The sequence below is a fragment of the Pteropus medius genome, unplaced genomic scaffold, assembly GCF_902729225.1.
Source record: "Pteropus medius unplaced genomic scaffold, Ma_sr-lr_union100, whole genome shotgun sequence".
NCBI lineage: Eukaryota > Metazoa > Chordata > Mammalia > Chiroptera > Pteropodidae > Pteropus > Pteropus medius.
In genome coordinates this window covers 444,609-467,638 of record NW_024351648.1, presented here as the reverse complement: position 1 = coordinate 467,638, position 23,030 = coordinate 444,609, and the positions used below count along the sequence as shown (strand labels likewise).

Below are 23,030 nucleotides of genomic sequence, written 5' to 3'. Positions count from 1 at the left end.
AGGAGTGTGGATCTCTACAGTGGCTGTGAGGAGTGACCCAACGACATCTAATGAAGTGGCAGGTGTGCATGCCCAGTCACCCCGCGCTTCTGCTCCAGCTGCGGGCGCCAGAGCTCTTACACACGTGCACAAGAACACGCAATTTCGCCGCGGCCTCGTTGTGATGGAAAAAACCTGGGGAGACCCCCACGTCCGTCAACAGGAATGGCACTGCCGAAGTCATAAAGCAGCAGCATAACAGTTATCGACACGGGTAACTCCCAAACGTGCAAATGCCGAGAGGAGAAGAGCAAGTCACGGGACACGCTCGGGGCCGCATTTACACGGGCCCACGGGAGGCCGTGCAGTGTGACGCCGAGAAGCCTGACTCTCACGGGCACCTTACTTAACTGTGCGACACAGGACGAGTCCCCGAGCTCTCTTCACCTTATCTTTAGAGACGTAAGTAGTAAAAACTCCAAAATCACGCACGAGAGAACGATAATCAAATTCAGCATCGTGGCCACTTCTGGGGAAGCAACAAAGGTTGACACTGGGGAACCCTGGGGGCTTCAACATTCTAGTCTGAGCTTTAAAGAAATGCAGATCTGACGGAGCTTTGTGGTACCGACATCAATGTATTATATTCCTGGAATTTTTCTGTAGTTTTTAAAGAGTTCATAATATGAAAACAGGAATAAGCCAATATGTAAAAGCATTTTTTAAAACGAGTATGGTACCAGAGAAGCCTTAATTTTGATTTTCTCATAAATACTGAGCTAAAGAAGAACCAAGGAAATGTATCCAGCTGGTTGTGTAATGAATTTATCCATTCACTCAATTTACTCATTTATTGTGTACTTCTAGAATCTATGTATACTTTATGTAAAGACACAGTACTTGCTCTCACAGTGCTCACAGGCAGAAGAGTAAGGAGAATTTTTTAAAATTAGATAAATACAAAGAAAAACATATGTATCTATGTATATACTCGTGCATACAGGTTTGAGGGAACACAGAAAAAGGTGGAGAGAGACAGACTACCAGACAAAGATGGGATCAAAATTCTTTCCTCTGCTGCCACAGAGCAGGAATATTTTGAGATCTGGAAGATCACTTTCTCGTTGGGATCGAGTTAACTATGCAAGTGAACTGATTTATGGAAATTTGGGAAGAAGGGGAGACCACCAGAGGGGTGGGGAAGAGAATTTGTTGAGTGCAGCGCAATGAAACACATACCTGCAGCTCCAGTAAGGAAATGAGGGCCTGAGGACACCCTGGCCTGTTCCCAGTCCCATCAAGGCCTCGTCCGTGCGTGCTCTCCCACACCTCCCCCGTCTCACCTGGGGAGACAGACCGTATCCTGGGCCATGTCTTAGCATCACCCGCCACCACGAGGAAGCAAGAACGACACGTTCACCACTGCTCTAGCTCACTCGGCCAGGACCCCAGCCTTGTCTCATGTCATGGTGTCCCCTCCTCACCACTGCAGGCACTGGCATCCCTCAAGGTCATGACTTACTATGCTGAATGTCTCCTGGTCCAGATCATCCTCCTCATCCTCGCCAATGGGGACAGGTTCACTTCCTGCTGTAATATGGACAGGACCCTGAGATCGCTTTGATTTACTCGAAGATTTGGCATCACCACCTTTAGGCTTTTAAAAAAGAGTTACAAGGAGTCATTGTCATTTGTGTAATCCTGCCTTGCAATTTGGACTTGGTACCTATGTCATGTCACTACAGCGGGTAAATACGATGGCCTCAGTTTATAGAAAAGGCAAAATAAGGTCCTCTGAGAGACATCATGAAGCCAAACCTATGTGAGTAACTGTTTACACACCATTCCCATTTCTGTTTCTAAACATACCCAATTATAACTTTAGCTTCATCAATTCCATTTGGCTGCCATTCTCTGATCCATAAAATGCAAAAAATCACGAGGAGATTAAGAGTGTAAACTGGCAGAGATCTTGTACAGTATCATGTAGCAATTTTTATTAACAGCTTATAAATGAATATACACTGATCTAAGAATTTGTATTAATTAAAATATTGTAAACGATTGAAACCTATACAAATTTGCATGGACAAATCTCATTTTCTCCATGAAAGGTTGCAGAAGGATGGAGATATAAGTATATTTAGATATATTTAAAAGAAAGAGCATCAATAGCATTCATGATGTGTGCATGAAACTCAAAATACAGTTGCCAAAAAAAGCCACTTGAAGTAAACATGGAAAAATATTAACAAAAAGTGTAACATCTGAGTAGTAGATAAATGTTAAATTGTTCTTTGTGCTTTTTTTTTTTAATATATTTCACTTTAAAAAAATAAAAGTATCTTTCTGTGGAAGCACAGACACAAAGATATCTGTCACAGGATGGTTTATAACATTACAAATTGGAAAGCAATTTCAATATGAGATGTTAATTGCTCCCAAGCTGTTATAACCAAACAGAATCTTCCTTATGTACTAAAAACAATTTAGCATGTATTTATTCACTTGGAAAGTTGTTTGTGATATATTGCTAAGTGGGGAGAAAAGACTACCCAAACAGTCTGGTCTGATTTTTATTTTATGTTTGTTCTTATATGGAAAGGTACTCAGCAAGAAATCTACTAGAGTTGTAACTGGATGGTGGAATTATAGCAGTTACTTGTTTGCATGTTTTAACGATGATTAATTGCAAAATAATTTCATCATAAGTCAGCAAGCATACATGCAACACTCTACCAGATTTCTGTGGTTTGGAATGAACTTTAAAACCCTCAAAGTGAAGATTATATAATAGCAGGGCTTTTCACCCATTTCTATTCCAAAAGCTTAACTCTTGCTAGCATTTGGTTGGAAGCCTAAATCCTTCAACTACTCAAATTCATCTGCAGACTGTGCTATTCTATCATGAATCTGAGAATATATTTCAAGTAGTTACCTGTAAGTGCAGATTCCTCTCACCTGTCTTATCACATTCAAACAGACCCCTGAAATATGCAGAGTGCACACAGAGGCCTTCCCTGTGGAAGGACACCCACACCTGCACGTCCCTTTCTCTCTGCAGGAGGAGGCGCAGGCCTCCCCCCAACAGTCCCAACCTTCCTTCTCGGATGAGCCCATAGAAAGACAATTATTTCCGGACCCTCAAACTCCATTCTATTTCTAAATTCCAGAAGGGAATTTCAGCAGCTACGGATACCTCAGTAAGAAGAATGACATCAATACCTTCTCTTTCTTATCTTTAGACCTCTTCCGTTCCTTGTCTCCTTCTTTGTCTTTCCTAGAACTCATTTGTTTCTCCTTGTTCTCCTTGTTCTCTTTCTTCTTCTGTTTCTTTTTCATTGGACTTTTTTCTAAGCCATCATCCTAGAAGACAAACGGGGCTATGAGCTATGGCCGCGAACTTTATATTTACTTATTTACTTTCTGGAGCAGAAAGCACTGCCCCCAGCGGTTCATCACCACGTCTACACTTGGAAGCTTGTTTTCAAGCATACAGCCTGAAAGCACTCACACAATTAATTCTAAACACTCTGGTAATAGCCAGGTAAGCTTTCAGATGTTCTTCACTTCTGTCTTCTCTAATTCTCACAGCAACCCTTCAGCATAGGCATTATCATTTCCATCTCACAGAGAGGAAAAACTGAGGACAAAGAGATCATATATGCACCTGTCAGCTAATACCCGGTGCAGTTGCTAGCATGTGAATGCATGCGTGCACGACTCAAAACCGTGCAGGTTGCTTTATCACTGCTGACCCTCTTGGAGCTAATCTCAAAGCACAATTACGCTCGAAGAGTAACAAAATAAAACCCATTAAGTTGCTACTACTGAAACAAAACACTGAAGGACACTAGTTTACATTCCACTTTGCTTAGGTAGGAGGTTACAAACTGGTGGGCCTTGGGCCAAGCCTGATCCACAGACAGGTTTTGTTTGGCCCAACAACAAACTGACCGAGAGCGCAGCTGTGCCTTGCACCAGCTCCTCGCTTAGCCACATTGCCAGCGCTCCGTCGTTCCCCAAAACGAGGCTGAACGTCAGCTGCCATTTACCATTAGAACTCGCGTGGTCCCCTCACCCAGTATCTGCGAGTTTGCACTTGCTGACTTAAATGAACAGCTACACTCCTTTCTCACAGGTTAAATAAAGACAAAGATTCAGTTTCCTTCATCTACGCTGCATGTAAACCAAGCACCTTTCAAATGCTTTTATACCAGCTGGCACAATAAGTGAAGCTTAAAGTATAACGCTCAACTGAAAGCAAGCCTCATACCTTCACTTCTCCCTCCTCTGATGGATTGTCTGAGAGTCTGGGAGATGAAAAGTCAATCCCATGCTCATCTTTCAGCCTGGGGGCTTTGTTTTCCTTTTTTACTCGAGGCTTCCGCTTTTTTAATTTGGCCTGGAAAGGGAGAGAAAATGATGATAAAACTACAAATCAAGTCTCTCAAAAGTACGGCCAGATAACATGACTATCTGAAATAGCGGCCATATAATCCAAACGGCCGATTTTAGCTGGTGCAGACGTATCCTGCACCCACCGCACCGGCTACTAAGCACTACACCCACACCACACCACACATACACACACCCACACATACACACCCACACCCCAAACTCACACACACCACACCCAGACACACACACTCACACCACACACCCATACCACCCATATTCTCAAATCTACTGATTCCAATTTTTAGAATTCCCTCAAAGATAGAATTCAAAACAAAGAACACCTTATGTACAAAGATACAAATGAAAATAATATATAAGACAATAATAGTAAAAACAAAACAAATGATCCCAGCTGATCTCGGAAGCTAAGCAAGGTTGGGCCTGGTTAGTATTTGGACGGGAGACCACCTAGGAAGACCAGGTGCTGTAGTGCTTAAAAAAAAAAAAAAAAAAAAAACCAGCTACACTGAAAATCAAGGAAGAGATGTGTATGTACACAATCAAATATGATACAGTAACCTAACGCAAGTATAAACATGGTTAATCGGTCTCTCCAGAGCCTACTTTACAGTACACACTCAACACACATATTCTCTGAAGAATGACACTACTTATGAAACTATTACATGAAAAAGGACATAGTATGGGATCAGGATAATTTTTTCTTCTAAAATGTTTTGTTTATAATACAGAGAATTTAATACAAACGGCATAGTCCAAGAGCACTTAAGGAAATGGACAAAGCCTGCTGCTAGCACTGGATGTTAACTTGTTTTATCTTTTAAACATGATTCCCACTTCTAGGTCTGAACTGAAATGAAAAGTTGGGGAAATAAAAGGAGATAAAGCTCAGATGAGTTCATTAGCAACTCGGTTGCAATCTTTCACTAAGCAAGAAATTCATCATAACTGAAGTCCCATTTCTGAATTAACTGTGGACTCCAACTGTCCGCTTTATCCCTGGACCCATTATTACAGTAGTCCAGAGTGGCACCGGGAGAGACCAGGGCTATTGTGAGACAACATCTGAGGAGAACGGCTTGTAAGAAAGTTGCCAACTTGGTTAGGTCAGTAATTAAATGAGCATTTCTATTATTACCAACCAACCACCACTACTGGAATCGCAAAAACAACACCTGACTACGAGGAGGTTCCATTCTGTGCAGTGCCCTGAGCGGCATCGCTTCCCCTCCCTGACTCTGAAGGCCTGGAGTCTCAGCCGCCTGGGGACGTCGGGCTGGCAGCCACACTCACCTCTTCCCCGCCCGACACGGCCCCCTTCTTCTCCAGACTCTTCCTGAGCAGCTTCAGCAAGTAGTCTGCTCTGGTCTGCAGCTGCTTCCCTTGGGGCTTTTTATCTGTCTCCACGGGCAGAATCTTCAACAGGAAAGGAAGAGAAGCACCCGCCACCACCCACATCCTGGTTAGTGGATCAGGATAAACAGAGACGACGAAGAGCTGAGCAGTCCTTTCCCTCCCCGACCACCCAAAACACAGATACAGCCTCAGATCCTATCTCATGTCCATGGCTCCCAGTCACTGACAATCCCTCATGAGCCGTTCTCGTTTTACAAAATGGGATGGAGAAATCCAGCTCTCCCACTGGCTCCTACCTGTGCTGTTAACAGGGTAGAACAACTCAGGTAGGAGGGGCTTGTTGGCTTCATCTGCTAGAGCATCCCAGCCGTCGTGGATTTCCTCCTTCCAGGAGCAGGGAATCCCTGGAGCTAGGTTAAAGCTTCGTTTTAGATTGAAAATGCTTCTTAGAGCATTGCCGGAGAGCACTGAGCTATGCCGGGACAGGATCCGTCCCTGCTACCACGGTTGGACCTCTCAGGCCAGACTGGATTTGGTCTCAGTGCTTAAGGCAGGGTGCTGTCACCCTTAGAGCATCGCACATGGGATGAGCATTGTTTGACGTGCCAGGAAAAGCCCTGCCAGGAGCACAACATGGAGCACATCCTACTGAAACTGAGCCAGTCAGCTTTCCCTGCTTACAGCTCTGAGCACGGCCTTACTACCTGGTAGCCCGATTTGCGACGGATAGGGTGGGAGGCTCGATTTTGTGGGAGAAGGAAAGCCAATGTTTAATTCCATTACAGAAAACACCAAGGTGTAGTTCATTCTTTCTCTATATGCGGAACTAAAATATGATTGTTTCAAAGACAGTTTTAAACAAAGGGCCAACAACTAAGGCCGAGAGATGCTTTTATTATCAATAACCTCACCCTGGTATTTGGTGCAATGAGACTGACCTATCACAAAAATCAGATCAAGATTTCTCCTAGAATTTCCCCGAAAGTTTACCTGGCTACTATCTTCATCTAGAAACGGTGCCACAGTCCACTAAAGAAAGTACATTTCCAAGGACAAAGAAATCCCAGGAATTTATTATTGTACTAATTTCCAACGTGATAACCCACTCCCCCACCAGAAATAGTTAAAAACAAGTAATCGATGCAAAAACATTACACGACACATCTAGAAATCTCCAGTGTTCGAGTCACTTACTTTGTCAGTTAACTTAAGCTCTGGGTCCGTTTTAATTAGCTCCCAGTTCCCATAGCCATGTTCATGAATTCCCAGCAGGAGGCGAGAATCATCTTCCACTCCCCACTCGACATCGAAATGTGCAGCTTTGACACGACAGGTTAAGCAGTACCTAAGGGGATTTCGAAAACGCAAGGACTTCAGAGGAGAGGCCTTTCTGATTTGGCAATGAACACAAATGAACAGAAACACAGTACTGTGATATGTTAAACCCAAGATGATGAAACGTCAAGTTTGTTTTCTCGTGGCACAGCCACCCACGCGTGGGCAAAGCAATACACTCACTTTTTTTTTTCTTCAGGGTCCACAGGGATAGATTTATGCAGCATTTCAAACTCTTCTTCATGCTGTATGATGGATTTCACATTAACCTGAACCCCAGATATCTTGATTGTTGGCCCTCTCTTTTTCCCTGGTCCTTTCCCTAAAAAAGCACCAATTAATTTCACATTAGTTAAACAAGAATTTATTAAAGTTCCACAGACTGAACAGATACCAGCAAATCAAGGCTCATGCCCTCGAAATACATGTCTTATTCAAATTTTTAACCTATAAGGCAAAAAAAATTATTTGTAAAATAACCTCTAAACAATTCAGTTTTTTAAGATTTAGAAGTTTTGAATCAGCTAGTGTTTTTAATCGTATTGCCTTTAATACACACACACAGAGACACACACACACACACTTGGTTCTAAAATTAATAAAATTAACAAAAGATTCTTAAAAAATAACATCAGTAAAGTTTTTTCTTTTATTTTTCTAACTATCCCATTAACTGTTTTAAGTGTTTTAAAGATGGTCTTCTCTACTAACAAAGTATGAGATCAAGTCCATACCTCACACATTTGAAATGATGAACAAAAAGAGTCATGGAAGGTTTACACTAGCCCTAGTTTCGAATTAAAATAATCCCCGAAGTAAAAATGAAATTCAGTCAACTCTAACCAAAGGGTCTAAGTCGAAATCAATGACAATGACACTTTGTGAGAGAAAGGACAGCTCAGAGCCTGAGAAAAGACTTCTTTTTTTTCAAAACATGCAAGTTGATGAGATGGCACTACAATTACAGACAATTACTTAGGGATTCTTACGTAATCCACTAGAACTTCACTTCCAACTCCCATTCCCAACAACACTGAAGAGAGCGGGGACAGAATGTGGTAAAATAGGAAAGGCCCTGCTCTGAAAATCAGAAATCTGGAATTTAGTTCCAAATCTGCACAAACTGCCCCCTCTCGCTCTACTTATTAACCTTTACGGGTCTCAGTCTCCTGGACTGCAATAGAAAAATGGGCAAAGGATAGAGACACAATTTGCAGAGAATAAAACTCAAGTGGTTCCTAAACATACAAAAAAACACTCGACCTTCTTATGATAACAGGAATGCAAATTAAATATATACACATCCCATTTCTAACCTATGAGGTTGGGAAAAATAAAAAAATTTGAAAACATTATGTCGATAAGACTAAGAGAAAACAGACACTTTCATTCAATGCTGGTGGGAGGAAATGGTGCAAAGCTGCATACATACAGGGTTATTTATCACAACGCCATAAAACAAAGGACTGAAAAGCTTAATGCCCAATAACAGGACACTAATAGTGTATACCCATAACAATATTGCATACCCATACCACTGATATTGCATATCCATAACTGATTATGGAGCTCTTTAAAAAAAATCAGGTGGTGGAAAAAAGAGGAACCATTTTTAATAAATGGTGTTGAGACATATAGTTGCCATACAGAAAAAATAAAACTGGTACACCAGAAAAAACTCCAGGTGGATCAGAGATGCAAAAGTAAATGAAATCACATAGGAACAAGGGGGTGAAAAAATCACAGTTAATTTCTTTATATCCTGGAGGTAGAGAAAATATTTTTAACTGACTCAAAACCTAAACTCGATAGGGTAAAACATCATAAACTTGACTATAAAAAATTTTTTTTTAATTTTCTGCATAAACTACCATAAGCAAAATAAGGAGACAAATCACAAACTAGAGTAAACTGGCAACTTTTATCAAAAAAGGAAGCCCTCAAAATTAAGACCAACAACTCAAGAGAAAATGGGCAAAATATTATGAATAGAGAGTCCACTAACGGCCCTCAGAAAAGATGCACAACCTTGCTCGTTTAAAAAAAAATGAGATGCCATTTCTCACCTACCAGAGTCTGGCAAAAATCTGAATGTTTGATAACGCACTGTTTGTGAGGCTTGTAAAACAGTACATACACTGCTGGTGGCAACGTGAGTGCTATTAGACTTACGGGGGAGAGTTTGGCAACATCTAACCAGATTACATGTACATTTTCCCCAAGACCCAGCTATCCCACTTCTAGAAATCTACCCCAGAGGTGCTGGCAAGATAGGAAATAGCATATTTGTTAGACTGTTACTCATTGTGACTTTATTTATAATGGCAAAAGACTGAAAACGACCCACATATTCATTACTAGGGGGAGATAAAGTATGAATTCACACGTGGTGGAATATTGTGCAATTGTAAAAAGAAGGAGGGATGATCTCTACGTCGTAACATCTCTACATAATAATATGGAGAGATCCCCATATGTGAAAATTAGTAGATGCAGAACAGAACACATGGCAAGTTATCTTCTGTAGGAAAGAATACTGGGTACCTATAGGAGAGGAATGAAACAGGACTGGGGGGACTGGGATAAAAGCAAGATTTTCCAAACGACCTCAATGGAGTTTGCCAATGTCTTACATAATTAATAATAATAAATAAAAAGTTAAATCAAAATGAGACAAGGAATCTCTAAAATTGAAAATAAATATAAACAAAAGAGGCTAAACGATATCATATATTAAGTTGGTGGCATAACCACACAGGAAAAAAAACAACTTCGCATAATTTTAAAACACAATATTTTGACTGCACGTTGCTAGTGGGATGTATTCTCAGGACAAAAAGAATTGCAATGAAATCAAACTCTGCATTGAGAAGCCTTACTGTTAACAGTAAGACTGGCTTTGCTATTTAGAAATGAGCATAATACAGGATAAGGCAAAGACATGATCATGTTAACATTTTTAGGAATATAACTTTTTAACTTGAGATATTAATAATCTTACATTTGAATTGGAATGTCAGCCTGGACTCTGAATATGCTAAATCCCAGTTAAACAATGGCGGGAGGAAGCAATCGGCCAGATCCTCAATGCCAAGGTGCATGAGACAGAGGGGTGTGAGAGGGAAGGGCTTTTTATAAGAAAATATCTCCAAAGGACACTGTGAGATGGAAAGAGAAAGGCAGATCGGTGTGCATGCTGCAGTGTTTCTATTAAAAGGAGAAAGAAAAAACGTTATCTACTCATTTTTTGTATATAAGCATTCCTAAATTTCCAGAAAGAGACAAAAAATAGGGAAACCTGCCTTTCATTTCTGAGCCATGTGAATATAATATACAAAACAATGAGAAAAGGTTTACTTTTGGATGAAATCTGGGTGCTATGAAAGCACATTTTTGGACCATTGTCTAAAACACTCAATTATTTGTTTACAAAAAATACATCTAAATTTTAAGTACTTCTAAATTGTTACTTCAATAATATCCTTAAAAAGAAAATCCCAAGGAACGAATATTCCTTCACTTAAGGATGACAGCTCACACTGCAAGCCGGAGCCTATGCTAAGCACTTTACACCACCCATGGACTGAAGTAATCATCCTAACCCTTTGAGGCCGGTACTGTTACTCCATTTTCCGAATGAGACCGTTGAGAGGCCACCTGTCTCAGGTCCTGCAGCTCAGAAATGACAGAACCAAGACACCAGGTAAACTGGCCGCTGCCCAAGCCAGAACACTCGACCCCGGCTGACACAGCCTCCTGTGAGTGCTCTCCAGCACGGTGAAGAGTGGCGAAACAGGGGAAATGGCACGGACAGACCACAGTCCAGTGCACCATGACAGCGCCTCAGCTCTGTGAGACTCAACCTTGAGGGTGTCCCTTAACCAATGGGATGTCAGCCTCCCAACAGCCACTTCTTACAGGACAGGCAGAAACATTTCTGGTGTGGAAGAGAAAACACTGCAGGTCAAATCCAATTACCACACACCCCGATGCCATGGAAATCTCACTGTCACAAAAACGTTTGCGGTACTTCATTCCAATTAATTCTCGAAACTCTTTGTCTGTCACAACAAAACAATATACTGTGTGGATCCCAGGTAATTAATTACCGATAGCTGAGGTCTGTAATGTCCTAGTTTACTGCCAAAACACAGACATGTCCACTCTGCTTTGCCCGCTCAGGTCTTCACAATATCCAAACCCACTTAAACTTTCTATAGCCACATCAAGAAACTACTCATCTCGTTCTTCACTCTACACCTTCTGCAAATCGACCTCGGTTGCAAGCAAACCTCTGGGATCTTACAAGGCTGTCTGTGCATAATTATAGGCCGGTCAGAATGCACATCTCGGAGGAGCAGTGATGCATGGGAGATGCGCCTGCTCGTCTAAGAAAAGCCGTTAGCAGCAGAAATCTCATTCCAGGTCCCAGAGAAGGGCCAACATCCAAGTGACTTACCCTCGCTGGCGGTTTCTTTGAGCTGCTCCTCATACTCCTGCATTGCAGACACGCAGCTGTTGTGAATCAACTCCCCCAAGCGCTTCAGGTCAGCCACAGACTTATCGACTAGTTCGGCATCACGTGCTATGCACTCCAGCCTGAGGACGGACAAACATGGGGACACTTCAAGGACCCGTGCCCACTTTTCTTACATCCCATGAGATACCACCTGGCCTTATATAAGCTTGCTCCTCCAAACACTTTTCTCTACATTCCTAAATCGATTATTACGAGTTTCCAACAAAAACCCTGTCACAATGAAGGCTGATTACCTGTTTTTCATCATAAAGAACTGAGCCTTGAACAGTGCATAACAATTTCAAAAGACTGAAGGGAAGGGGCTCTGCTCCCTTTGTTAACTGACTGTTGGATAACAGCAGCAGGGAAGGGCCAGAAGCCTGTTTTAAACCACTTTGCTTTCCTCGTGCCCCTTTTCCTTCCTCCAGCCTACTTTCATTCACTGCAGGGTTGTTCTAGAAGCAAAGTATAGTTTCTTCCACAGTTATGTTTGCTGATGTCTAAGTCACATTGATGTGAATACATCAGTGTCTAAGAAGTAGGCCACCAAAAGGTGCCAGACCTTAAACGGACATAGTACCAAAGAAACTGCAATGTAACGAAAGTGAAAGACAGATAAGGAATTATTACTAAGCTTACCGTTCAAGGGGGAGACCAAACTTCTTATACGCCTTGATGAACCTAAGATGATGATCAAGAAACGCAACAGAAAACAGAGACTTTAGCTATGTTAACGCAAACACATCCTATGATAAAACATGAGCCAAGTAAACTGTCAAAAATAGACTGGGTCAATCCTTATGATACACACTAAATGAATAAACATTAAATGCCTTTGAAAATGACCAATTTAAAATAATAAGTGCTGAGATCTATTCAAACTAAAGATCAACTTTATTCCCAGTGACTGATCAGGAAACTGCCCAGGGACATAATTGAGAACTGTGACTTAATTCTAATATCACCCATTTTACAAGGTACGTTTATGAAATGATTCAATCACCACAACAAGTGATAAAGCCCCCAAATAGTTAATGGGTCTATTCAGTCCACTACTGTTACTTTCAATTCCATACTGCAGTATTTTTCATTATCTTCTGGTCAATAATACAACTATATGCTTTTTAGGACTGCCTCAAATATTTCTGGGAATGAGACAAAGTATAATAAATACATAATTTAAAGCTTCTTGAGTAAAACTGTTTTGGAAACTCTGCTGACTCCTTCTGCCCAACCTTATCTCCCACCAAAAATCCAATGCATCCTTCTAACAAGTCTTCACCCTGAACCATGCCAAAAGCCAGTCCATGTGTCATCTGCGCCCTTCCTTACATGAGCTAACCACTAGCATTGTCAATAAAAAGCAAGATGTCACAATACATCAGGGTCTCACTGTGACATGACATGCCGAATCACTATAATAATCTGGTTAGGTAACAGTGTAAGGAGAGATACTATGGGGGAGAGGGGGATTGGAAATAGAGGGGATGGTGACAGAAGAAAATAGGAATGAGTGTGACAAAAACTAAGACACAATATGAAAGGAACAGAGCGGATATGAAGATTAAGAAAGTGTTATTTGTGAAAGTGAACCCAGTTATTCTTCAACTCTGCATTTCCCCTTCTGGAATACACAGAAATATTTTACATCTGAAATAATGACATTTGGGATCTGCTTCTTAATAACGCTGCGATGGAGAAGCATTTCTGGGATGGCGTACCACTCGGTCTCTCTGGCCTTTCTGGCAGGTGAGGGCCTCTGCCCTCCCTGCCTTCAGGGCCGGGGGTCCAAGAGCCGGAGTGAGGGCGGAGCCTCCACCCACCTGCGGATCTCCGCGTCAGTGAAGCCCTCCACCAGGTCCTTCCGCACACTCCGCGGGCGCCCTCTGCGCTTCGGCTTCTTGTCGTCGTCAGAGTCCTCCGTCTCGCTCTCTGAGGCAGAGGATCTCTGTGCCTGCCTCTTAGACTCCGTATCAGAGTCACTGTCATTTGTCTGAGCCTAAAAGGGCAAAGTCACAGTGTAGTTAAGTGCCAGGTCCAAGTGGTCTAAGGACGAAGACCAGTGCATCTTAACTCTCTGGTATTCAGAATTTCCCATCAGAGCAGACAAGTTTTCTCTGACAAATAGGGAGGCAGATGTCACATAATGGAGGGAGACACGCTTCCATTGGGACATTCTCACTTCCAGAGATAGAATGTAATGTAATAAGTACACGGGAATAAACATCTTTAAGTTGTAGGTGCCCGTTGACTTCCTTGGGCAAGTCACTTCACCCCTTTGTGCCTTTGTTTTCCATTTATAAAATGGAAATAACAGCACCTACACTCAGGGCTTTCATAAGAATGAGAATGAGTCAGAGTAAACACACTGACTTATGCCTGGCACACAGTGAGTGCACAGTAAATAACAGCTAACATCTTGCACAAAGCCAAGTCTCTTATCTCCAACAAACTGGGTAGTAACTACCTACTTCGATGTTGCAAAAATCAAATTAGACAGTGCCTGTGCTGGTGCTCTGTAAGCTGTGAAGTACATTTCCATAATATCTTGTAAGTACTTATACCGAGTACTGTGAACAAACACTTAAAGGTTAAAAGAGCTTTGCCAATTAGAAACAAACTGTTAGGATCACTGGTTCTAAACACAACGGCAAAACGCAAACTTCAGTCAAACTCGAATTCTGTTCGGCCATCTTGCAAAGAGCCACCGTGCAAAGAGGAGACGCCTCGTGAGCCGGGGGCGTTGTCACACGCTCCTGACCGAGGCTGCCCAGAACCCTGCCCTGAGCCCGCCAGGTCAGGGGCCCTCCCCGAACGATGAGCGCCCCCGCGGCCCTTAGAGCATAAGGAGGGCGTGCGCATCGCATCTCGCTCGGTCACCTTTTTGGTGGAGCTGCGAATTCGAGGCAGCATGTAAATCTCTTCCAGCTCCTTCTGCCGCTCCTCCTCCTCCACGCGCTTCCTCTGCTCCTCAGGGATGATCTCATCCCAGTCCTTGTGAGGGCGCTCTTCCAGCTCCTCTTCGTCTTCCATTGTCGCGAAGTTGGCGACCTTAAAGCGAATGGACAACTGATGTGTCCCCATCTCCCAAACGCCACCCACTAAAACGGCAACTCAGTGTTTCTAAGCTAAGTGAGGAGCCATGAATAATAAGGACGCCTGTGATATTACATAACCAAAGCATAGACTGTCTACTAACCTCCTCATTCCCCAAATCAATGTTGCAAACCCTCAAGTTCATTAGAAATTGTACTGAAAAGTACAGAGATAGATATAAAAATATAAATTCTCTTAAGTCTTGTTGGAAGATTTGTTGTTTAAATCATACAATGGCATAGTGGTTAAGGGCCAGACGCTGCCTAGAATGTAACCATGACACCACGTGTATTTTCATGATACTAATTAAAAATTTTAGATTTAGATTACAAAACGCAGAAAACCTATACTAATCCATTATGAACTTACAGTTCTAGAAATTACAAATGGCTACTGAATAGAGCTCATCTGGAATAACGCCTAACTCAAAGCACTGGCTAACATCTAGCCAACTAGTTCCCTTGTTCTTTTTTTATCAAAAGTGTAGAAGCTAAAAGTACGTAATAAGTTCACTGCTCAAAACGTACTTCAGCCTTAGGAATAAAAATGAGAACATAAAATGCAAAATTTCTAACAAACTTGAACGAAAATGCTATTTATATCAAATATTTTATATGTCTACTTGCAGTAAGATAATACATACCCCAGAGAGAAAACCGCCTACGGGCTGGCATTTCAGCCTTAGAGACTATGGCCCCACAGAAACGCCCACCAGCCCCGGCCAACCTCTGAGCACCGGTGGGCAGGCCCCAGGCCAAGGCTCTATGTTCTCTCTGTCCCTTCCCACCTACACTTGACGAATGTAATGAAGTACAAAAGGGCTTTGGACATCTGACTCCTCCAAGGCAGTTGGAGCTGACAGTGAAGTCTGAACTTTCAGACTTCTGACTGAAATTAACTCCAGCATCCAACATGGGTATCATAATCCTCACAATCAGATTTTTTAAATTCCACGACGAAATAAAACATGTAATTACGGAGACTGAAAATTTAACATTTCTCCATTCTCTAAAATGAATCATCTGACCAACCTCTTAAATTAAGCTGTTTGTAATTACTTCAGGTCTGACTCTTAAAACAGCCATATGAAAATGATTATCAATTAATACAAATATCAACACTACATGTACATATGTTAGTGGTTCCCGCAGCTGGAAATTAACTCTTTCAGGGAATGGCGTAGTGGTTAAGGGCCAGACGCTGGCTAGGATGTAATCATGACACCACCTTAAGACATCTACTTAACCTCTCTGTGCCTCAGTTTCCTCATCTGTAAATGAAAATAACATCTACTGTGGTAAGGGCTTAGAATTAACACATGTAAAACATTGCGAACAGTGCTTGAAGCATAGTAAGAGTTACTGAAGACCAGCTGCTTAAGCATAATGGCCAAAAGGGCTTTAGAAAGACAAGAGTACCCAGTACTGTGACTTCTGGTCAACCTGTAGTATGTAGAAATTTACACTGAAACACTCACACAACTGTCCAACCAAGACAGCACCGTGAAGGCTTCTGTCTGAGGAGGAGACAGCGCTCACAGAAGTTGAAACCAGCTGAAACACTAGTAATTCATCTTTATCATCCTCAGACACATTAAGTGATCCTACAGCTCTCTGGTCTACTCAACTCATTCCGATTTTCAGAGACAACTTCTACCTGTGGCCAACCTGGGACCTCGTCACACAACACTGCTTCCTTCCGACCACTTCCCTCACTCCTCCCTCAGTCCTAATGGGTCTGCCACTCCAAACCATCACTGTAACCCCCAGGTCTCCCTGCTTCTCTAACCTGCACAGAGCCGACCCACGTCAATCTCTTCAACCACGTTCTCACTCGAATCTGCCATGCTGATTCTCCCATGCCTACCAAGCCATCTCCCACCGAGGGATCCCCACAATGAGCTAACCTCTCTGACCGCAAGGCCTGCTGAAGAAGGCCACACAACCAGCTGACTGGCTCCAATGTGAAGCCTGTCTTCCGAATTCAGCTCTACTCCCTAATCGAGTTCCCCGTACAACTCCCAGCCCCAGCCAAGGCCATCCCAAATCCTTTCCACCTCCCAGCAAACACCTCACTCACTTTGCTGCTAACTAAGGTCATCAGCAGAAACTCACACATCTCGTCTCCCCTCCTGGTCCCTAAAGCATACTTTTTTCTTCCTTCAAAGGCCAATGTTCCATCTCTGCTTTCGATCACACCCCGTCCAGTCTCCTCTGGGGTAATGTGCCAACATATTTTCCTTCTTTCCTTAGAACCTTCAGTATTTCCCGATTCTCAAGTTCTTTCCTCAACCTGGAAACATGGTAACATCTTTAAAATTCCTTGCCTTACCTGACCCTTTTATCCCATAAATGACCTTCACTCCACTCTTCGCTGGCTTTTTAATAACGTCTATGTTCAATGCTGCCACCTCCTATTGATCTGGTGTCCGGCTTCTGCATTTATTTCTAATCTCATTTAATTTTGTTATATCAGATACCACTGACCATCCCATAATCACCCTTAAAAGATCCCACCAAGTCATCAAGAACTTCTCCTCACCTTCTGTGTTTATACCTTCGACCTCTTAGTCGTCTATTCTGTCTCTCCCACAACCCCTCTGCACCCCCAGAGCTCCGCCGCAGCTAGGTCTCCACCCATCCCACTGACGGCACATCCTCGGCCCTCTGCACACGCTTCTCCTCCTCCGCCCTGCAGGAGGAGGGCTGCAGAGTCTACACGCACACGGAACACTACAGAATGATATTCAGGACGTGAGTCAACTTCGGCAAAGGGAGAAGCAAAATGCCTTGCATCAGAAAGTGCTAACGGGCATGAGTTATGACTGGTGACGACTGGTTAATTGGGCCACTACTAAGGACTCCCTCCCACGATGATGTCCACACCTTAAATTGTGACAGAAGCTCGTCTGTCGCACTTGTTGACACTTCGTTCTCTCTGGTTTCGGCCAAGCGCAAAATCTCATCTATATCCATCTCCTAAAAGAAGAACAGCAACACAAACACAGTAAAACAACAACACGGTCAGCACGTACTGAAGATGGATACGCCAGCTCTCTTTTCTGATGCTGCATTTATTTTCTTGTACGATCTCCGCTTTATATCCTTTACATCTAATGTTTCAAACTACTATTTATACAAATGATAGAGTGAAACTTCAGAGACCATGAAAAATAAAACTGGAGTAAAGACGACTGAGGACAGAACCCTCATATGCTTTACTCATTCCTTCCTGCTCAATTCAGTAAAAGCTTTGAGCTCTATAAGGAAAAACAATCAAACAAAAACTACATCTTTCAAGTAATTACTGAAAGCCTGTAACGTAGACTCGGAATCTGCTTCCAGAAAAATGTAGACTTTCACAGATACTTGTCAAGAAAAATAATTTTTCGTCAATCACCTGAGGCTCTGATTCCTCCCCTTCCATTTCTTTGAAGAGATCCTCTGCTCCAAATTTCAAAATGGCTGTCAGCTCTTCTTTGTTAAAAGGATTTGAACTGTAAAAGTAAAATGTCATCTCTTAGAAATAAATGTCAAGTAACCTCTATGTGGCTCTACTACATGCCCATCCCTCTATAAATGGGTCAAATTGCTGGTAAAAATATAAATGCTGTCACAAGAAAAATGATCTCTCACAGATTTCGCTTCTTTTTAATCTACAGAATGAGCCTGTGGTGGTGAACCTAACCTAGCGAAAGACTAGGAAATGGATTATTGGCTCACCTACTACACGGTTAGGCAAGAAATGCAGTTAGTGACGTGAAAGAAGAGAGTTCTCTTTGTCTCTCGATTCACTAAGAATTTCTCAACTTCCTCACCTCTGGTCCTAAGGAGAAAGAACCCAGCTTCTTCCACCTGGGTTCCTTCCTCTAGAAGGGAAAGTTATCGGAAGACACTGTACTAAGGGAGGGCTCCTTTCATTTCACCTGTGATACAACCTGCAGGACTGCCATAGGAGACGCTCAACAATTTGGTCAAAATCTGTAAACTCAGAGAGACAGTTGCGCTTCCAGATAAAGCCAACTGGAATCTGACTACTTTCCTTCTGTACCCTTCTGTTTAAATGGGACAAATATCAATCTCCATACAAACATTTTACCAATAGTAACAAAATAGCTGTGAATTCAATCTACTCACTGCTAAAAAGTTCAAGGCAACATTGTGCCAAAATGAAAGCCTAATGGAGAGCACACAGCTGCCCTGCTGCTGCTGTGCCATATGCCACATGCAGAGCCAAAGGCAAAAGGCAAGATGGGGCAGGAAGGAAAGAGCACATGAGCAGAGGACTAAGAGGCAAAAAAGAGGAAGAAGAAACAGGGGAAACATAATAAAATGGAAAAGCCATCTTGCGGTCTTGGCTCGGCCTTTCTCAGATAAAGGACTAACGTCTGTTGTACAAAATCCTAATAGAAGAGTTAGATCGAGTCTGATGTAAAATCAATTTGACTCTGCCACCCCCTCCCATCTTCCTGTCACGCACTTGGACCTTCCCGAGTTGTTTTCCAGGACTGTCCGGCCAGTAGTGTCCATGCGCTGAATCACCAGATGGTCCAATACCATCTTCTTTTTGGCCCGTTCTATGATCTCTTCCTCCACGGTCCCCTTTGTAACCAAGCGGTAAATATTTACCTGTGGGAAAAGCAAATGTTATGTTTATGCATGATCACACACAGAAATAAAGGTACCTTTGTCTAAAACCAAGAAGGGAAATAAAAAAAGATCTGTTCTCTACTATCACACATGACTACAAGCCACCCATCCAAGCAGACAGCTTAAGCAGATATTTTTATTAGCTGCCAACAGATTGCACTCTTAAATAAAACTGCCTTTAAGGAATTGTTATTACAGCCTTGTTCTAATGATAAAAATCTTCCTAAAATCATTTCACTAATGAAACTTAAGAGTTACCCAAAACTTAAGCTGAATGTGAGACTGACATATGAAGGAAACAAGCATGTGCTTTTCCAACACATCTCAGGGCTAAGATTAGTCATGCGCAATAAAAATAGACCACCTTGAACAATGTTGGAATATTCAACGACTTTCCCATATTAAAACAGAAAACCTCAGTTCTGAGTCTGTTTATCACAGCCCTTTCTTAGGGTAAACCAGAAGGTCACCGGTGATGTACTTTTCAAACAGTGCAACAGAATAGTTCCATAATAGGCTTGTCTTAGCCCCAAAGACAGCTTCTCTGTACTAGTTAACAGACAAGACATCTACTCTGGGGGTGATGAAAGCAAAACATGAAAGAAAACATTTTGCGAACATCCTCAAAGGCCTGAATAACCCCTCTCCCTCTTCCCTAAGTCACAGCCAGAAGCCTCTTGCCACTGACCTGTTTCTTCTGACCAATTCTATGGGCTCGGGCTTGTGCCTGCAAGTCGTTCTGGGGGTTCCAGTCAGAGTCGAAGATGACGACTGTGTCCGCTGAAGCCAAATTGATTCCCAGGCCACCAGCCCTTGTCGAGAGCAGGAAACAGAAGTCCTGTACACAATGCAATATACTACTTTATGCAGTGGCCTTCTCAGAAACAGTCTCACAGTCCAATAAGCCCTTACACCTGGAAACCCCTGCAGGTGTGAAGAAAAGTGAGATATGATGGACAAACTTTATGGAGGCTAAAAGAATGTCAGGGACTTGATGGCAGAGTGAATTTTTATTTGATTAAGAGGTAAGAGTCAGTGCAATGAACTAAGCAGTCAAGTAGGATCTAATAAGGCAACAGGAGTAAAAGAATTAGTGTTCTCGCCTGGCTAAAACTGCTATAACAAGCATTAACAAAAACCGGACAAACTTATTTATCAAGGGGATCATTCCCGCAAATTGCCTAGATACTGAGTTTCTGGGGAAAGGCGGAAGATGCCACGTGAGGCAGTCAGGACAAACAAGAAAACTGTGTACGTGACGTCCGTCCATTCGCTGGGCTGGTGAGGGACAACCAGCACTGCACTCGCAGACCACGGCAAGTGCTGAGAAGCGAAGGGGCCTCAATCAGCACAGAGTTGCACAGAGAGCGCCAGGGCAGGTGTGGCTGAGCAGCCACGTGTGCGAGAGCCCCAGACACCGACACGGTCCAATTTCCACATCGGTGACCGCAGAGGCTGGGCAGGCATGTGACGCCTGCCCGCACCTGAGCGCCCAGAAAAACGTGGGCAGGAGGCAGAGAATAAACTATATGAGCCATAAAAAAGCCAGATTTCTATTTTCAAGGAATTTGATCTGACCCCATTCAGGCACAGAACTGGCACTCAAAAACCAGTGGTTCTGTGTTACATTTATCTGGGGTTTCAATGGTCGTATGAGCAATTTTTAATGTCATTCTTTATCAAAGATAACATGAGCTATAATAAGATGTTATTTGTGTCTATTATCAACTTGACAAAGGTTAAAAATTATGAAACTCAGTGCAGCTCAGGATGAGGTAAAAATGGAAACATTCATACTTAAACAGTATGAATATAAATTGTTTGGAGAATGAAAACTTAGCAAAATGTATCAAAAATCTTTTTAAAAAGCTCATATCCCCTTCCTTACCTAACCATCCAATAACAAAATGAGTAAACAGATAATGGCACAGGCATAATAAAATATTAGAAATTAAAAAATTTTAAACATTTCATGACATGGGAAAAATGCTCAGAGTATAATTTTTAAATAAAGGTGACAAAAACCTATATGCAGCATGGTCCCAGCAAGGTAAACATATAAAGAAACAAATGGTTTCACCCAATATAAAGAGAAACACATCCAAATAATGTGAACAGCAAGTTGTGTCCAGGACGGGAGTTTTGTACAAATTTTTTTCTTTATATTCTTCACCATCTTCTCAATTTTTTGAAAATGTACGTATAACACTTTCCCCAATAACAAAGTACTTCATTTTTTTAAATTAATTTTAAAAGAGCCAGGTTTGCAGAAAATGATAGAAAATTTGTATTCTATACATAGCCATGGGGCAGGGCCATCAATTGAGAACTATTACAAAAGCAACTTCAGTTTTTTTCTGAGAAAGGGCAATATGAAACATTCAACTCATACTATTTTTAAACTACAAAGAACTCGAAACCAATTTCAACAAATACTGAGAAATAAAAATAGCTCACATTTATTGAGCGCTTACTATGTGCCAGGCAATGTGCTCAGTGGTATATGTTGATCACTGCGTTTAATCTTTACAGCAGTGTTATGAAGCAGGGATTAGAATTATCATAATTTTACAGTTGAGGAAACAGGGAGGAGGAGAGAGGAGGAATGGGAATTAGATGATTATCAACGTTTTTGGTAATTCGATTCCTCTTCTTAACTAGTCAGGGCTCAGTTCTGAAGAGATTAGTGCCCAAAGCTCCTTAAGGAGAACCAAAATTGTAGGATGAAGAAGAATCCAGAATACTACAGCCTATGTGCAATTCTAAAGACAGAAGGCACACTGTTGAGACAGACATTTAGTGCGTCAAACTCTTTGGAGAGCAGAAAGTCAAATCTGTTCTATCGATACGAAACAGCGGCCCAGCAGACCTCAGCTCTAACGTTCTCTCCAGAACTGGTCCAGGTGAACTTCTGCATCTCTACACATTCCTACAGCACTACCTTCACCAACCCTCTTCTCCTCACTTCTCTCTAATCCTCTAGTACTTAAGAGTTCAATATGCACAAACTGCGATGTTACCATGGTTTCTAACTTGTCCGGAGTGGCTCTTCCCTGTGTGTCTTAAAAAATGAAATACCCTGTAATGGTACATTCAAGCTGGACACTTAACTAAATGTTGCTGTTAAGCTAAAACAAGAACTTTAAGCCACATCGCGCCAGGGTCCGACAAATCTGACACATGGCAAATATACTTTTTCAAGACTCGAAGACACCAAAAAATTAGAGATCAGAACCCTCTGATGTAACATACATGTTAAAACTAAGCCTATGGGCCAGCCCTCCATCTTGCCTGGCCTCTCCTAGGCCCAGAAATGATACCTGGAAGTCACCAGAGAAAAGAGGGTAGAGAGCAGGACGACTCTCATTAATGCACACCAAGGAAGATAAACAAGCATGCGTGTGCTTTTTTGGAGTGACAACCAACTTAAGAGGCATCTTTTACATGAGTGATTTCTCACTGCCTTCTGGAGACGGGAGAATTACACTGTGAATTATTTCCAAAACAGAATCCATTAAGCTATCCCCTTGATACAGAGCCCAAGCTGCCCCAATAAGAAAGTCATGCGTGGTGTACCTCAGACCCATCTGCATTGAAGTGGTCCAGTGCCTGTTTTCGGATTTCTCCCTTGATGGAACCATCCAGACGCTGTAAAAATAAATCGTGAGAAAATC

General features: G+C 42.2%; 1 protein-coding gene across 18 annotated transcripts in view; it reads right to left on the bottom strand.

Annotated features, from left to right (window-relative positions):
- CHD2 (chromodomain helicase DNA binding protein 2) overlaps window positions 1–23,030 on the bottom strand; it is an 89,721-nt gene that overhangs the window by 16,561 nt on the left and 50,130 nt on the right. For 9 of the 18 annotated variants that reach the window (XM_039844016.1, XM_039844020.1, XM_039844023.1 and 6 more), the window contains 15 exons: window positions 22,933–23,004; window positions 20,045–20,194; window positions 19,187–19,335; window positions 18,107–18,203; window positions 17,593–17,685; window positions 14,492–14,662; window positions 13,435–13,610; window positions 12,251–12,292; window positions 11,552–11,691; window positions 7,276–7,414; window positions 6,952–7,102; window positions 5,695–5,817; window positions 4,256–4,384; window positions 3,205–3,345; window positions 1,502–1,636 (listed from right to left, as the gene is read on the bottom strand). In XM_039844016.1, coding sequence (XP_039699950.1) covers window positions 1,502–1,636; window positions 3,205–3,345; window positions 4,256–4,384; window positions 5,695–5,817; window positions 6,952–7,102; window positions 7,276–7,414; window positions 11,552–11,691; window positions 12,251–12,292; window positions 13,435–13,610; window positions 14,492–14,662; window positions 17,593–17,685; window positions 18,107–18,203; window positions 19,187–19,335; window positions 20,045–20,194; window positions 22,933–23,004 — 1,908 coding nt within the window. Of the gene's footprint in view, window positions 1–1,501; window positions 1,637–3,204; window positions 3,346–4,255; window positions 4,385–5,694; window positions 5,818–6,053; window positions 6,179–6,951; window positions 7,103–7,271; window positions 7,415–11,551; window positions 11,692–12,250; window positions 12,293–13,434; window positions 13,611–14,491; window positions 14,663–14,689; window positions 17,000–17,592; window positions 17,686–18,106; window positions 18,204–19,186; window positions 19,336–20,044; window positions 20,281–22,932; window positions 23,005–23,030 lie in introns of those variants that run through there. The other 9 variants (XR_005648917.1, XR_005648916.1, XR_005648915.1 and 6 more) reach the window with 8 other exon arrangements.